The following is a 17,297-nucleotide window of genomic DNA, read 5'->3' on the forward strand; positions in this document are numbered from 1 at the left end:
CATGTGCAGTAGCTCCAGGCACCCAGAACTGTGGGAGGGGGCCCGAAGCACGCAGTCCCTAGCCCTGGCCGAATGGCCTCACTGGGGCTGCGTAGATAAGGCACCTCCCACCCGACCGGACTCAACCTGGCCCCCCGCTCTCCCTCTTTTTCCCCCCCCCCCCCCCCCCTCGCGACTCTCTTTCCCCGCCCCCCCCGACCTCCGCGACTCGACCCCTTCCCCCCCCCCCCCCCCCCCCCCCCCCAAGACCTCCGCGACTCTTTCACCCCCCCCCCCGGACCTCCACGACCCGACCTCCGTTCCTCCCGGACCTCCGCGACCCCCCCCGAGACCCGACGCCACCTACCTGTAAATCCAGCCCGAAGTCTTGGTCCCAGCCGTTCAGCCTCCTTCTCTCCCTTCCACCCCCCTCTCCTTCCTTCCCTCCCTCCTTCCTCTCTCCTTCCCTCCCTCCCTCCTCTCTCCTTCTCTCCTTCCCTCCCTCCCTCCTTCCCTCCCTCCCTCCTCCTCCCTCCCTCCTCCTCTCTCCTTCCCTCCCTCCTCCATCCTTCCCCCTCCTTCCCTCTCTCTCCCCTTCCCTCCCTCCTCTGACCTTCCCCCCCCTCCTCCTCCACTCCCCCCCTCCTCCTCCCACCCCCACCCCGCACATGCCTCGAGCCCCGCCCCCTCAAGCTCCGCCCCCTCCTCCCCCCTTCTCTCCTCCTCCCACCCCACCCCTCCTCCTCCTTCACTCCCCCCCCTCCCCCACTTCCCCCCCCTCCTCCCCCCTCCTCCTCCTACCCCCACCACACCCCCCTCTAGCCCCACCCCACCCCACAACCCCTCCTTCTCCCCCTCCCCTCGCTGTCAGAAACACAGACAGACAGAGAGTGAGAGATGCACACACAGACAGAGAGTGAGAGACACACACACAGACACACTGGGGGGGCCGTCCCAGCACGCTGTTGGAGGACTCCTGGTGCTGCAGTCGGTAAGTAGAAAATGTTTTGTTTTATTGATTTTTTTTTTAATTATTTTATTTTTATTTTTTTGATTGATTTATTAATTGATTTATTGATGTATTAATCATTTATTATTGATGATGGCTCTTTATTTGTAAAACTGATGTGCTTAATGTTTGTAAACTTCCCTTTAAACCCCCCCCCCCCCCATTCCCTAATTTGTAACCTACGCCTGCTTTTCTAAAGTGTAGACAAGGTTTTTTCGAACGTACAAAAATCTTCATTTACTCCATTCTAATTAGTTTGGAGTAAGTTTTCACTGCCTAAACTTTGAAAACAGACGTAAGTGGCCGGACACACCCCCTTTTGTAAAAAAAATTCTGTTGCAAAGTGAAACTGTTCTAACTGACTAGAACTGGAGCAAACTAAATGCCGAGAATTCAAATTTCTAAGATACTCCGTTCTACACCAGTTGCTGCAAAAAAACAGGAGCAACGCAGGCCGAAACTTGGCCCCTTTGAGTCATCCTCTACACAAGGGACTGCCTAATACTATACTATACAAGAAAAAGGAAATTCTGTTTATCTCTCTCTTTTACCCACTCTTTCACTCTCTATCTCTTTCTATCCCTGCCTCTCTTGCTTTTTGGTTTTTTGCTTTACTGTACAAACTTTTGTTTTCTCTTGCTTTTGATTATTTTCTTTGTTTTCTTTTCATCTCCTTTTGGGTTTTGTCTTATTTACTCAACTTCCCCCTGATTTTTCCTCGAGGTGGGTGGAGCCACAACTCCTCCTTTCCACAACCCAATATTGGGTTCATCGCATATTTCATTGAACGTGAACATTTAATTCATTTTGTCGCTCCGACCTGCCTGCACTTCTGCCATGCTGACAACTACAACACTGCTCCGTCAGGAAAAAAAAATTAAGTCCTGAATTTCACCGGATTATCTGCCCCAATAACACTGACAAAACGGTAAGTGTGCCCCATTTGGGGTGGAGGGCAATTTTGGCCCCATGGAGTTAAGGAGTTTGTAGTTGGAATCAACTTGATTTTGTAAAGTACATTGGAAGACTTTTGGCCTATTGTTGCAAAATTAATTTAATTACCGTATTCTAGCTGAAATATCTGTGCACAGTGGACTATCGTGGACTAACCTGATTACCTTTCTGTCATGACCCAAGCATGTAAGAAATATGGGGTATAAAGGGGTATGTTGTAGACAGTGGACGAATTCTCATGTTCCAACACTGTTCCGAATACAGTTCAGTTGTTAACTTCGCCAAAGAGTCTGTCTATGAACACTCTAATGAATACGTGGCTTGAGGAGTGGTGCAGAAGGGAGGGATTCAAATTCCTGGGACATTGGAACTGGTTCTGGGGGAGGTGGGACCAGTACAAACTGGACAGTCTGCACCTGGGCAGGACCGGAACCAATGTCCTAGGGGGAGTGTTTGCTAGTGCTCTTGGGGAGGGGTTAAACTTAAATGGCAGGTGGCTAGGAAGCTATGCAGGGAAACAGAGGGAAGTAGAATGGGGGCAGAAGCAAAAGATAGAAAGAAGAAAAGTAAAAGTGGAGGGCAGAGAAACTCAAGGCTAAAAGCAAAAAGGGCCACATTACAGCAAAATTCGAAAGGGGCAAAGTGTGTTAAAAAGATAAGCCTGAAGGCTCTGTGCCTTAATGCGAGGAGTATTCGGAATAAGGTGGACGAATTAACTGCGCAGGCAGTAATTAACGTATATGATATAATTGGCATCACGGAGACATGGCTCCAGGGCGACCAAGGCTGGGAACTCAACATCCAGGGGTATTCAACATTCAGGAAGGATAGACAGAAAGGAAAAGGAGCTGGGGTGGCCTTGCTGATTAAAGAGGAAATTTACGCAATAGTAAGGAAGGACATTAGCTTGGATGATGTGGAATTGGTATGGGTGGAGCTACGGAATACCAAAGGGCAGAAAATGCTAGCGGGAGTTGTGTACAGACCACCAAACAGTAGTAGTGAGGTTGGGGACACCATCAAACAAGAAATTAGGGATGCGTGCAATAAAGGTACAACAGTTACCATGGGCGACTTTAATCTACATATAGATTGGGCTAACCAAACTGGTAGCAATGCAGTGGAGGAGGATTTCCTGGCGTGTATTAGGGATGGATTTCTAGACCAATATGTCGAGGAACCAACTAGAGAGCTGGCCATCCTAGACTGGGTGCTGTGTGATGAGAAAGGACTAATTAGCAATCTTGTTGTGCGAGGCCCCTTGGGGAAGATTGACCATAATATGGTAGAATTCTTTATTGAGATAGAGAGTGACACAGTTAATTCAGAGACTAGGGTCCTGAACTTAAGGAAGGGTAACTTCGATAGTATGAGATGTGAATTGGCTAGAATAGACTGGCGAATGATACTTAAAGGGTTGACGGTGGATTGGCAATGGCAAACATTTAAAGATCACATGGATGAATTTCAACAATTGTCTGGCATAAAAATAAAACGGGGAAGGTGGCTCAACCGTGGCTAACAAGGGAAATTAAGGATAGTGTTCGATCCAAGGAAGAGCCATATAAATTGGCCAGAAAAAGCAGCAAACCTGAAACCTGGGAGAAATTTAGAATTCAGGAGAGGACAACAAAGGGTCAAATTAGGAGGGGGAAAATAGAGTATGGGAACATAAAAACTGACTGCAAAAGCTTCTATAGATATGTGAAGAGAAAAAGATTAATGAAGACAAACGTAGGTCCCTTGCAGTCAGATTCAGGTGAATTTATAATGGGGAACAAAGAAATGGCAGACCAGTTGAACAAATACTTTGGTCTGTCTTCACAAAGGAAGACACAAATAACCTTCCAGAAATACTAAGGGACCGAGGGCCTAAGGAGAAGGAGAAACTGAAGGAAATCCTTATTAGTCAGGAAATTGTGTTAGGGAAATTGATGGAATTGAAGGCCGATAAAACCCTGGTGCCTGATGGTCTGCATTCCAGAGTACTTAAGGAAGTGGCCCTAGAAATAGTGGATGCATTGGTGATCATTTTCCAACAGTCTATCGACTCTGGATCAGTTCCTATGGACTGGAGGATAGTTAATGTAACCCCACTTTTTAAAAAATGAGGGAGAGAGAAAACTGACATCAGTAGTGGGGAAAATGTTGGAATCAATTATGAAAGATGAAATAGGAGCGCATTTGGAAAGCAGTGACCGGATCGGTCCAAGTCAGCATGGATTTATGAAAGGGAAATCATGCTTCACAAATCTTCTAGAATTTTTTGAGGATGTAATTAATAGAGTGGACAAGGGAGAACCAGCGGATGTGGTGTATTTGGACTTTCAAAACGCTTTTGACAAGGTCCCACACACGAGATTGGTGTGCAAAATCAAAACACATGGTATTGGGGGTAATGTACTGACGTGGATAGAGAACTGGTTGGGAGGCAGGAAGCAGAGAGTCGAGATAAACGGGTCCTTTTCAGAATGGCAGACCGTGACTAGTGGAGTGCCGCAGGGCTCAGTGCTGGGACCCCAGCTCTTTACAATATACATTAATGATTTAGATGAAGGAATTGAGTGTAATATCTCCAAGTTTGCGGTTGACACTAAGCAGGGTGGCAGTGTGAGCTGTGAGGAGGATGCTAAGAGGCTGCAGGGTGACTTGGACAGGTTAGGTGAGTGGGCAAATGCATGGCAGATGCCGTATAATGTGGATAAATGTGAGGTTATCCACTTTGGTGGCAAAAACACAAAGGCAGATTATTATCTGAATGGTGACAGATTAGGAAAAGTGGAGGTGCAACGAGACCTGGGTGTCATGGTACATCAGTCATTGAAAGTTGGCATGCAGGTACAGCAGGTGGTGAAGAAGGCAAATGGTATGGTGGCCTTCATAGCTTGGGGATTTGAGTATAGGAACAGGGAGGTCTTACTGCAGTTGTACAGGGCCTTAGTGAGGCCTCACCTGGAATATTGTGTTCAGTTTTGGTCTCCTAATCTGAGGAAGGACGTTCTTGCTATGAGGTGTGCAGCGATGGTTCACCAGACTGATTCCCGGAATGGCAGGACTGACAGGAGGAAAGTGGACTGACTGGGCCTGTATTCACTGGAGTTTAGAAGGATGAGAGGGGATCTCATAGAAACATATAAAATTCTGATGGGACGGGACAGGTTAGTTGCGGGTAGATTGTTCCCGATGTTGGGGAGGTCTAGAACCAGGGGACACAGTCTAAGGATGTAGGACTGAGATGAGGAGAAACTTCTTCACTCAGAGTTGTTAACCTGTGGAATTCCCTACTGCAGAGAGTTGTTGATGCCAGTTCATTGGATATATTCAAGAGGGAGTTAGATATGGCCCTTACGGCTAAAGGGATCAAGAGGTATGGAGAGAAAGCAGGAAAGGGGTACGGAGGTGAATGATCAGCCTTGATCTTATTGAATGGAGGTGCAGGCTCGAAGGGCCGAATGGCCTACTCCTGCACCTATTTTCTATGGTTCTATGTTTCTCTACAGCTTAACTGAGAGCAATACATGGCTGGAGTAAATTTTCCTTTTTTAAAGAACGCAGATAATGTATTTTAAATATACCCAGTAGATAAAAGTGCCAGTACTTTGGAAAAACAAAAAGTCAGTCTTTTAATGTAACTAATGTACTTCTGAACACTTATTCTCTGCAAACAGAAACCCTCGTTTGTGGAGTAGCCTTGATAGTTGTGTCAAATTTACATAGAATTACATGGAATATATATAACAAAAACAGACCATTTGGCCCAACTAGTCCATGGCAGCATTTATACTCCACTCAAGATTTGGTCCAAATGGCTTCAAGTTTGTCACAGGGCTGCCTGTCATTCAGATATGCAGGTCACACTTAGCATTTTCTAACTCTTGTCTACTCTTCAGGATTGGAGATCAAAAATGATGCTTCCTGTCAGTCAATCACAGAGTTGCAGTAACAATTATAGTGGTGTTCAGCCTAAATGGTGCTCTGCTGGCCATTCTAGGCAAAAATAAGTCACTTGACGATGATGGGTAAAATCCAAATGTAAAAAGCAGATTCATTTTATAGTTCCATGTAAGAAATATGTTTGGGAGGAATCTTTAATTAGGTTTTAAGATTTTTTTTTAAGCACGCTTTATTCCTTGCTCCATTATTGTTGAAACTTATTTTCATAGTTTTGTTTTTTTAGTGTAGAGCATTCAAGCACCATCATTCATTCATTCATTCATGTGTTCTATTATTTTCCATTTCATCCATTTTCATAATAGCACGTCTTCATGGGATAATTTATGTTTTTCTTCCTCCTCCAGACTACCAGAGCTCTGGTTTTATATTGCTTTTTGTTTTTTACTGGAAACGTTCTTGGGGACAGGAAAGTGTTAGGTCCATATTAACTTGTTTGTTTATAATACATGGCTGATCAAATCTTTGTGCAATTATCCTTGAACCATTCCCTTTTTGGTGTTGTATCACTAACTGCATTATTTCCAATCCTCAGTCATTTAAAAATGCAAATTAATTTCAATATAAAGCAATATAAGGCAATACTTGAAAAGTAGGAGGTATCTATATTTTCATTTTGTTTTTACCATCCCTATTTAAGGTCCGCACCTGTAACGAGGAGCCATTGTACTGTCAGTATTGCTGACCTGTATCTTGGTTAGTCTTGTATGTTGATTGGGAGATATGTCTGGCACAAAAATCAGTAGTGGATCAATACTGCCATATACTGAACTAGTCCTGAATTTTCTCAGTACTAATGTCACCTACCTGACATCCATGCATGTTGTTACATATTCTTTAGCCTGCTGTACACAACTAATCTAGATTAACATAAAAATTGCATGATGTCTCACCTGTTTAAAAACTATTTGGTATCAATGAGTATCGTAGTATTCTTTTGTCTTGCTCCCATTTGTTTAACATAATGTTTTAATGCCTATTTCCACCTCTGTAACATTGTCCATCTTCGCCCTTGCCACAGCTGATCTGCTGCTGAAACCCTCATCCATGCCTTTGTTACCTCTAGACTTGACTACTCCAACTCCTGGCTGGCCTCCCACATTCTACCCTACGTAAGCATGAGGTCATCCAAAATTCGGCAGCCCATGCCCTAACTCGCCCCAAGTCCTGCTCACCCATCACCCTGTGCTCGCTGACCTACATTGGCTCTTGGTTAAGCAATGTCTCGATTTCAAAATTCTCACCCTTGTTTACAAATCCCTCCATGGCCTCTCCCCTCCCTATCTCGCTAATCTCCTTCAGCCTCACAAGCCCCCACCCCCCCCCCCTCCCCCCAAGATATCTGTGCTCCTCAAATTCTGCCTTCTTGAACAAACCTGATTATAACTGCTCCATCATTGGTGGCCGTGCCTTCAGCTGCCTCAACCCTAAGCTTTGGAACTCCCTTCCTAAACCTCTCTGCTTCTCTACCTCCCTTTCCTCCTCAAAACCTACCTCTTTGACCAAGCTTTTGGTTATCTGCAGTAATTTCTTTTTATCTGGCTCAGTGTCAAATTTATTTTTTGTCTTAACACTCCTGTGAAGCGCCTGGGGACATTTTACTACATTAAAGGCGCTATATAAATACACGTTGTAAGGTTCTTAGTGTCTCATTTTGAAATTGTCTTTATCCTTGCCCTTGTATACCCTTGTTTTTTTTCCAGATAGGTTATCCCACCTAAAGGATAATGTTTCCAGATTACATTTTCCCTCAAATGAATTTCTTGAAACTAAGAAACAATCCCCTGCAGAGAATGATAATCATTCAGAAATGCATCCGGTGCCAAAGCCAAGAACTATTTCTTACAAACTGCAAGACTCTGTAACCTATAGTGATCACCTTAGCACTGCACCTGGGCCAAAGAATTTGAATGGTTTTAATGGCAACTCCACAACTCCTAAAAGCATTTTGAAACGTAGCCCAAGTTCAAGCTCCAATGATTCTGAAGTTCTACGTATCAGTGTTCAGGACTCGAAAAACAAGATCTCTGCTTCTCCTCAAACCATCCCAGAAGGAGCAACAGAGCTGAATTCATTGGTGGAGAATGAAGAATTGCTTGCACCCAATAGTCTTGAAAGGTCGAAGCAAGTCAGATTCTCAACAAATGTGGATGAAATGAAGAAATCTCAAACATTAGAGCCTTATGGTGCAAAGAAAATGTCCAAAATAGGTGAAGATCATCTCCTAGACACTGTTTATTTCGAGGAAATAGATGAAGAAAATATAGGCGGTACAGACAGTACTGAGGAAAATGAAATTCCACATAAGGGCAGTGGGTTTTCTGATTTCCATCATCAGTCTTCTCCTCCTTTACAAACAGGCCCATTGTACCTGAATGAAGATGAAGTTAATGCTATGTCCAACTCAGACATTCAGTCTATCCCAGCAACAAATTCAAATTCAACAAATTATACAAATAGTCATTTACCAAGTTATGGTTCTGGTAAGGTAACTAACCAAGTCCATGAAATGGACACAGGTGAGATACTCGCGGAAAAGGAAGCCAACGGAAGATTGAATCCTGCATCAAATCCATCCCATTATAGTGTTGGTAAGATGGTTACTAAAAGAAAATATTGCCAATCAGTATTATGCCAATCATTCTCTTATCTATTGGTGGTATGATTACATGTTGATTGATTTTATCTATTCATACTTCTACTTCTTTTAATCTCACTGACATCTAATATTCTAGAAAATTGTTGCAATAGCTTTTTGAAAAAATGTAACACAAAGTAAAAGAAGAGGGGAGTTGCACCTTATTTCTTTGAGCATAGTTAGAACACCCTAATATCTGCCATGATAACCTGAATAAGCATTTTATCATTTCATCATTAGTTATTTCACCACTGCATTTGTTACTGGGAACAATGCCATTTGATTTGTTAGCTAATCACAGTTGTTACGGCAGTATTTCAGAACAGTGTGTCTGAAACATGAAGGAAACGGATATTAAGATAATACAAAAGCAAAATACTGCGGATGCTGGAATCGGAAATAAAAACAGAAAAAGCTGGAAATCTCAGCGGATCAGGCAGCATCAAGTAGAGGGAAAGAGTTAACATTTCAGGTCGATGACCCTTCGTCTGACACCTTAACTCTGTTTCTCTCCAAAGATGTTGCCTCTCCCGCTGTGATTTCCAGCATTTCCTGTTGAGATAATGATAGTTGGGCATAAAGGAAAGTTAATAATTAATAAACCACATAATCTATATCTCTTGCAAACATTTAAACAGAACTAGGACATGAATTGGACAGATCAATGTTTTGGGAAAGGTATGATAGACCAGACAAAAATAAATCATAGTACTTAAATCCCTAAAGGTTTCATTTCTTGTCTAGAAGCTTATGCGGTCTTTGGGGAGCAGAACTGAGGTACACTTTGCATGCACCTTTAATCTGAGACAAACCCTTTGTCTTGCTAGGGTCCAGCTGAATGCCAGACTTTGCATATAGAGCTCATCTTGTCCATGTTCTGCATCCAGTTAAATCAGAAATTCAAGTTTCTCACAGGCTGCAGAGCTATCGTGACTGATGAGGCACATTTCTGGAGTAGGGGAAATTTGAATTATCTGACTTAAATGCAAGCGTAGAGTTTTATGGACATGTGGTTCACCTTAAAACACCTTTGTTTTATGTACTGCACTGAACATGCTTAGTTTTATTTACCCTTGCACCTTATTTTAAAATTAATTTCTCAATTTTAGATTCTCCCAGGTGCTACTAGCAGCAAGTTTCAGCAATAACCCTGACCTGATTTCTTTGCTTGGAAAAGACTCCTTGCTGAAACTTGCTTGAAATATCTAATATAAGTGGCTGCAAATGCAGACTACAGGACTGCTGCCATCAGGTTATAACAATGAGCTGATCCCTGGTGAAACAAACAATTAATCTCAGATTAACACTGGGGATCAGTTACTCTCCTTCTGCTCCTTCTCATCCAGCTCAGTTTAGATGAAAGTGCTCCAAATAAGCTACTTTTTATGGTTTGGGAAGTTATTGTATTTGGCAACATTATTTGTCTTTGTAAGGATGTTGAAATTACAAAAGTGTTATCAAACTATTTTCTCTCTATTTCCAGATGAATAATTTGATGATGTAAAATGCATAATCATATTGCTTGCTCATGATGTTGTGACATAAAGGGCATACACCTCTTCTGGCTTTTCTCCTCTCCAAACAAAAAAGGATTGCCAGGCAGTTTTTTCTGTGAAGATGGTGCCTCTTTAAAGCATAGCTTCTCCTCCCTCAAAACTTCTAATGTTGTCTGTTACCTATTACAACAGAACAGAAGTGTCTCCTTATGTTTGCAAATGGCAAACTGTAATTGGTGGCTAGTCTCAATTGATACTTTTCAACAGTGCTGAGCAAATGCACCTGTCCTGAGGTAGATTATCCTCCGGCCATCAACAGAATTATGGCATTTGATTGCTTGCTTACTATAGTTTGAAGTTTGCTATATAACATGTGAACAGAATCCAAATATAGCACTCCTTTTATGTTAGTCTGAGGTGATAGTTAAGCACATAAAAACTTTTACTTTATTGATGCTACTTCAGGCATAAACTTATTTTATTTTTAAATATCTTATAATAAGTAATTATATTTCAGCAATAACCTCAAATTAACCTTGTTTTTTTAACCAGCCAAACTGCTCAGAATGTGAATCATTAGCATGGAGAGGCTTGTATTCCAATTAGTTTTGAGTGGTATTAGTAGTCCATTGTTTAGAATGTATTTATTGCTATTTATTAAAATGGGTTAACAGATGTTCAATAATATAAGTATAATAAATTTTTAAAATGTGAACAGTTTTTCATTATAACTTGTCTTAAGATTTAATATGGATGTAAGTTGGTTTGTTTATTTAGAACAATTTTAGAAAACCATAGCCTAGAAATGGCTGTTGACAATATAAGCAGATGAGCGCGTAACATGTTTGTGTGTCCTTCCTCTGTTTTAACAAATGCATTAACCCATTTAAATTAAATGGGTCAGTGCCTCATAATGGATAGATGAATGTCATGAACATGTTGAGCATTCATCTGCTAATAGCAACATTAATTCTTAGCCTCATGCTATTATAATTCAGTGTGTCACCATTTGAAATCCACTTATTTTAGTTGCCTGCCTCTCATGAAAGAATAAATAATGTATTCCTACTTATTTCATTGCAGATAAGCAGATACTTCACACTGACTTTGAGTCCCCTCAGGTGTCTGATCAGCATCCTGCAGAAATATTCCAAGGTAAGCGTGTTAATTTTGCAGTGCCTCTCTTCAAGACTGCACCAGCAGAACAAAGACCTGAAGCTCATTCTTCACAGTCCAAAATGCATGACAAATATACTACCGAACACATGAAGGCAGCTGATGAATCCATATCAAAGGTGTTAGATTGGTTCACCAGAAGTGAAGAAATGCCATCTGTAAATACAAGGTTGGAAGAAATGAAAACGCCTGAACCACGAGTAGAGAGCAAGCCTAAAGCTGTGATGGTAGTACATGCAAAGCCAGATACTAAGTTTTCTCATATTGATACTGATATGTTTACAATAAAAACCCAAGTGTCGCCAAACATAAGCCTTGAAATCCAAGGACAAGAAAAACAAGAAATCCAATTGCAGAATGATCAAACTCAGATAAAAGAGAACATTTTTAATAAATCTGTAATCCCAGAACCAATATTTATGGAAGAGAAAAATAAAGCTAGAAAAAATGATTTTGAGATTACTTATCCAATATCCCAGAACATTGTCCAACGTTCCAATGCTAAACAGCAGCACATCAAATTGGAGCAAGTTGAAGAGTCAGAACAACAAGGACTATCAATTTTAAAACCTTTCTTGGAAAAAGAGAGAGCTGGGGCAAAAGAAAATGCAAGTGGAGAGCCAGAAAACACTAAATCAACCTCACAAGATGTAGACTTTTTCCACATTGCTACTAATAAAAATAGTGCACAGGAGACAAAACCAAGACCAAAAAGTACTAGCTCGAATATAGAAGAATCTAAAACCTTACCATCAATTGACACCAAAGATACAACAGAGGATATACCTTCCACTATTCAAAAACTTTCACCAAAACACACGACTTCATACCAGGAAAATAGTTTTGCAAATGCAGTGTTTGGAATGTCAACCAAGAAGGACAATACCATTGATGTGAAGTCATCTAATTACGGATCATTATTATTGGCAAACAAAGGAACTAATCCAGTGACTACTGAAAGTTTGTGTTCTACATTTCTCAACAATGGAGTAATGCAAGATTTAGACCAGACCAAAACCAAAAAAGAACAATCTAATGATGAAATAAACCAACAAAAGATAAATAGAAATGAAAAAGGTCAAGCAACTACAAGATATGAGAAGCCTTTCTTAGAAAAGGAAAGGCAAGGACCAAGAGCAATTGTACATACACCTGAATACACTGTTCAGTCAGCTTCAACAGAAAACATAGCTCCTAGCAAAACAGAAATAGAGAATGCACCTACCAAGCAGAATGAACAAGAAACCAATACTTTACAATGGAAAAGAATTGTTAATGTCCCGGATTTGGAACAAACATTGAACAAAGAAGAAAATAAAACTGAGGGGAATGACACACATGTAATTCCTGAAAAAGAAAAACCTTTCACTATAGTTTCAATCAAGAAAAGGATATGTAAAATATCAGATAATCCACATCTCAATCACACACAATTCACAAACCTAAGAAACTTTTGGGACAAAGATACTAAAAGTAATGTTGACGATGATGCTCAGTCGGTGCTCACAAACACACCAGATGACAAACATCTAATGATCTCAAAAATGGCAGCAAGAACTAAACCAGAGATGTTGATGGAAGCCAAACCTTCGGTGACTCAGAATCCTATACTTGTCCGTAGAATTCTAACTGTACCATCTTCTAACTTTGAAACAGCTGAAGAACCAGCAGAAAATGAAAATACAGAAACTAAGAGATCTAGTGGACCAACTGTCCAAGAAAGAATGCAACAGATACTTCAACAGAGACCAGCTCAAACTGAGAAGAAAATATTAAACACCAAATATTTCCCTAAGGTTCTCCCTACAGAACCTGGAGATCTCAAAGTAAAATTTAAGAAAGCTACTAATGCGTCAAATAAGGATAAACTTTCCCCTATTTCCAGTGATTTCCAGAAACATTCATCTGAGGTAGAGAAAGAAGCTCAAGAGAGCACAATTTGTCAACCAAAATTAAAAGAGCTAAAGACTTTGAATATTGGATTGCAGAAACTACTTCAGGAAAAAGATGAAAGTGAATCTCCACTTGTTGAGAAACAGAATAAATATGAAGACGTTTTGCAGCCAGAGCACCAGACCTTCATGCTCAGTGACAATGAATCAATTGATAGAAGAACTGTCAATTCACAAACTTTATTGGAAGATATGAACCAAAGAGATTTACCAAGTGGACAAAACACTTTTAATGTAATCAGAAATAATGAAGAGGAAGATATTCCAGAAAAGACAGGGCGCAATGTTGAATCATTACACAGCAGAACCCAGACTATTCTGAAACCAACTGGTATATCTGATCAGGGTGAAAATTTACCAATTAGGCAAAGTTCTTCCAATGAAATGAGCAATAATGAAGAAAATCTTACTTTGTTTGCAGGGTGTTTCCCAGTTATAGAGGAAAATTTCATCCCCCAGAAGAAATTGAACAAATTTGAGTCGTTGGATAACATGATCCAGGGTATTCTGACACCAACTGAGATGTCTTTTCAAGAAGAGAAAGTTTCACCGATTAAAAGTGATGAAGATTCTAAGTATGATGAAGAATTAGGAATAGATATGGATAAGGATAAGAGAGGTTTTGAATTACAAGATGAATTTCAATCTGGACTGAATCTTCCATCTGGAATTACCAGGTCAAGCACCTTCAAGGAAACCGATGATGGTCCTAACGAAAAATCCACAGAAATGCCTAAGTCAGATGTGCCTTATAACCCTGATCCGTTTGCTTCACCTAAAAATGTATTTCCAAACCATTCAGAAGGAGATGACCATTTATATGCTGAAAGCTGGAGAAGTTCACTCAGTGAGCATTGGCATTAATTTTTCTGTATTGGCATAGTGGGCTGTTCTGTTTCTTAGCCTTGTGATCAGTTTACATTTTCTATCTACTTTTGATCTTCGATATAGCTGATTATATATTTCCACCAATCATCTCTTGATTTATATAGTTACTGGGTTTAACTATGGGTGCTCTGTATGGCAATATTAGACTTTAAAAACACTTCAGCCTGGTTCTAGAATGGGAACAATCACGATTTATTGTTGATTTGCCATGGAGTTACACAAATTCATCTGTTTCCTTTTATTAACTGGGTGTGAAATGCTTGTACTACAAATCATAGGAATTATGATGATTCTGAAAAATGTTAACTTTTCTAAAATTGTTGCAGGCTGGATGTTAGTACACTGGACTCGGTTAGTAGTACAATTGCCTCTGGATGAGAAGGTTGTAGGTTCAAACCTACTCCAAGACTTGAGCTCCTAATCTAGGGTGGTACTGCAGTGACTTGAGGTGTTGCCTTCGTATGAGATATTAAACTGAGGCTCTGTCTACCTATTTCATTGTTTCAAATAGAAGTTAAAGATCCCACAGCACTATTTGAAATAGAACAAATTATTCTCTCTGTTCCGTAGCTAACATTGCTCCCTCAAACAATACCATTAATTGTAAAAAAAAAACATTCACCTTATCGCTATGTGTTTTTATTGTGGAATTTTGATCACGCACTAGGAGTAGAAATCTCATCTATTGGCATATATATGAATGTTATGGCATCTTTTTTACCAAGTTGATATGGATATTTTTACGCATACTTTTTCATCTTCCCAAGTGTGTTGCAAATATGGAAAGCTATAATGTGTGTATGTGGCCATACATAATAAACTCTGCCCAATATACTTTTTGTACTCCTGTGAAAATAACAACAGGGATTTTTTTTAGGACCTCTTTAGTTAAGTATCCTTACAAAAGGAGTCACAAGCACAGTGGCTACATTTGCAGATGATACAAAACTAATAAAAGTGGTAGACTCTAACACTGAACAGTTTAAACTACACGAGGATTTGAATATACTTTGGAATTGGGCAGGCAGATGTCAGATGAAATTCAATGGGAACAAAAAATCTAGGAAGGGACTATTAATTAAATGCAAAGAAAATGATGTGCCGGGAAAATGAGAGATTTGGGGGCTCCTGATTGACAATAAATTGAAATTATCGGAACAATGCTTGGTGGCAGTGAGAAGCAGATCAAACGTTGAGATGCATTTAAAAGGTCACTTGTCAAAATAGTGAGGTAATTGTGCCACTTTATAAATCACTGCATTTAAAACTTTGCAGTTCTAGTCACCATCGTACAAAAAAGATTTTGTAGGTGTTGAAAGGATACAGAAGAGAACAACCAAAATGATTGAGGTGTTGGAGGGTTTGGATTATGAGTAGCGATTATGTAAGTAGCAAATATTGTCACTGGAAAAGAGAAAGTTGAGAGGTGATTATGATTATGTATTTTACGATTCTAAAGGGACTAAATAATGTAGACCATAACAAGCTATTTCACCTTGTCCAGAACAGTAGAATCAGAGGACATAGACTACTGTAGCAAGATAAATTGAGAACCAATTTACGGAAAAAATGGTCTGATAATTCTAAAGCAGGAAGAGAGCAAGTGAAAGGATTTGCGGACGGAAAACCCGGAAGTAAAGGTTTCCTGAGGGTGCTGCCGAATTTAACGACACAACCTATTTAAAAATGTTTCAAAGGTTTCCTGCCTGACAGCCAGCCAGATGTACTGCATTACAAATCAGTATGCATAAATTAGTATATTTAATACAACATAAAAAACATGGTATTGAATTGCTCCCACTCTCTAGATCTTTGTCATGGACCATGTCTTTGACTGTGAGCAGTAACCTGCCAATTCCGCTCTTGAGTTAGTTGAGAAGATGGCCAATGGTGACACGCCCCTCTAGGTTTTTAAAATATTTGCTTTTTTCGCCCCTTTCCCTTTCATTGGGTGAAATGTCTGGTTTCAACATGGTTTCTCTTTCTTCTACTTTGTGGCAAATCTGTACAACAGTAATCTGCATTGCAACCAAAATACCACTTATAGATACCTCAAGAGATTTTTTTTTGATAAAACATATTTCTAGCAGAGGGAAGTGGGGCATTTTGTGCATTTGTCACTGGAAAATATTAGTGGTGAGAATAGAACTTCTCCACTTCTGTCACTCTGCATATCTGCATCAAGCGCTCCACACTGAAGTAGAGTACAGGCAAGATGCAGAGAAAAGGCATCAAATTACACTGATTTCTTTTTCCATTAGTTCAATTGCACCACTTCCAAGACCCCCTTCTCTCGCATCGCTTCCCACTCCAAGTTGAAGGAATACTGTGTCACTTCTAGTTTAATACTTGGAGCTAATAAATCCTAAAATCAAGGCATACATTGAAAATGCCTTGAATTTATCTGCTATTGTGAATCTGTCTCCAACGCTTCAAGATAGATCCTCACAAATTGTGGGCAGTCAGATTATACATGATGTAAATATCAGGAATTGTATTTTCTCTGTCATTCAAAATATCACTATATATACATAACCATAACTTTTGACAAGAGTATATGTGTCTACATGTACACAGTACCACTTTAAACTTTGAAGAACTCCCTGTGTGCTGAGCATAACTTGGCCAACATGAGTGAACTAGTGCTATTGTAAGGTTAGTATAATAACAGCATACAGTCCATCTATTCTGTCTCAGCTAGTGTCTAAAGTTACTGCAGTTGATGAGCTGAAACTAGGGATAACTAAATAAAGATGGCGTTTTGGAGCACTGTAATGGAGGGATGCTGGTTTGATTTACCACCCCATTGAGTTTTCTGTCTTGGCTGTTCTGTTATGGTGTAATCCCGAGTAATGACCATGCAATTGGAGGAAGAGCCATATATTGCTGGAACTAACTAATAGTGTACCTGACCTAGCAGTGCCATGGGGTTATAAAGTGGGCATCTGTTTTATCACTTGAGTTGATTACAAAAATTCCTATGGGGATACAAAATAAAATCCTGATAATTCTCATGTATGCACAGATTATTAAGTGGCTCTTTAAATGTAGTATTTTTAAAATGTCAAGATTTTAAATGTTTTCCTTTGTAACAGATGAGGAAGAAGAGATGTCTCCTTTGGCTTTGAAAAGAAATTCACGTACTTCTGAAACTTACAAAAGTCTGGAAGATATCAATGCCATCGGTTCAAGTGAGAGCAGTGGACATTAATTAATCAGCTGCCCTAACCTTGCTTTCAGGACCTTCAGCTCAT

General features: G+C 40.2%; 1 protein-coding gene across 9 annotated transcripts in view; it reads left to right on the forward strand.

The window, feature by feature from the left end:
• LOC139275073 (synaptotagmin-like protein 2) overlaps positions 1–17,297 on the forward strand; it is a 144,370-nt gene that overhangs the window by 80,244 nt on the left and 46,829 nt on the right. For 3 of the 9 annotated variants that reach the window (XM_070892035.1, XM_070892038.1, XM_070892040.1), the window contains exons 6-8: positions 7,597–8,484; positions 11,111–14,002; positions 17,139–17,234. In XM_070892035.1, coding sequence (XP_070748136.1) covers positions 7,597–8,484; positions 11,111–14,002; positions 17,139–17,234 — 3,876 coding nt within the window. The remainder of the gene's footprint in view (positions 1–7,596; positions 8,485–11,110; positions 14,003–17,138; positions 17,235–17,297) is intronic. The other 6 variants (XM_070892036.1, XM_070892041.1, XM_070892043.1 and 3 more) reach the window with 6 other exon arrangements.

The sequence above is a fragment of the Pristiophorus japonicus genome, chromosome 10 (assembly GCF_044704955.1).
Source record: "Pristiophorus japonicus isolate sPriJap1 chromosome 10, sPriJap1.hap1, whole genome shotgun sequence".
NCBI lineage: Eukaryota > Metazoa > Chordata > Chondrichthyes > Pristiophoridae > Pristiophorus > Pristiophorus japonicus.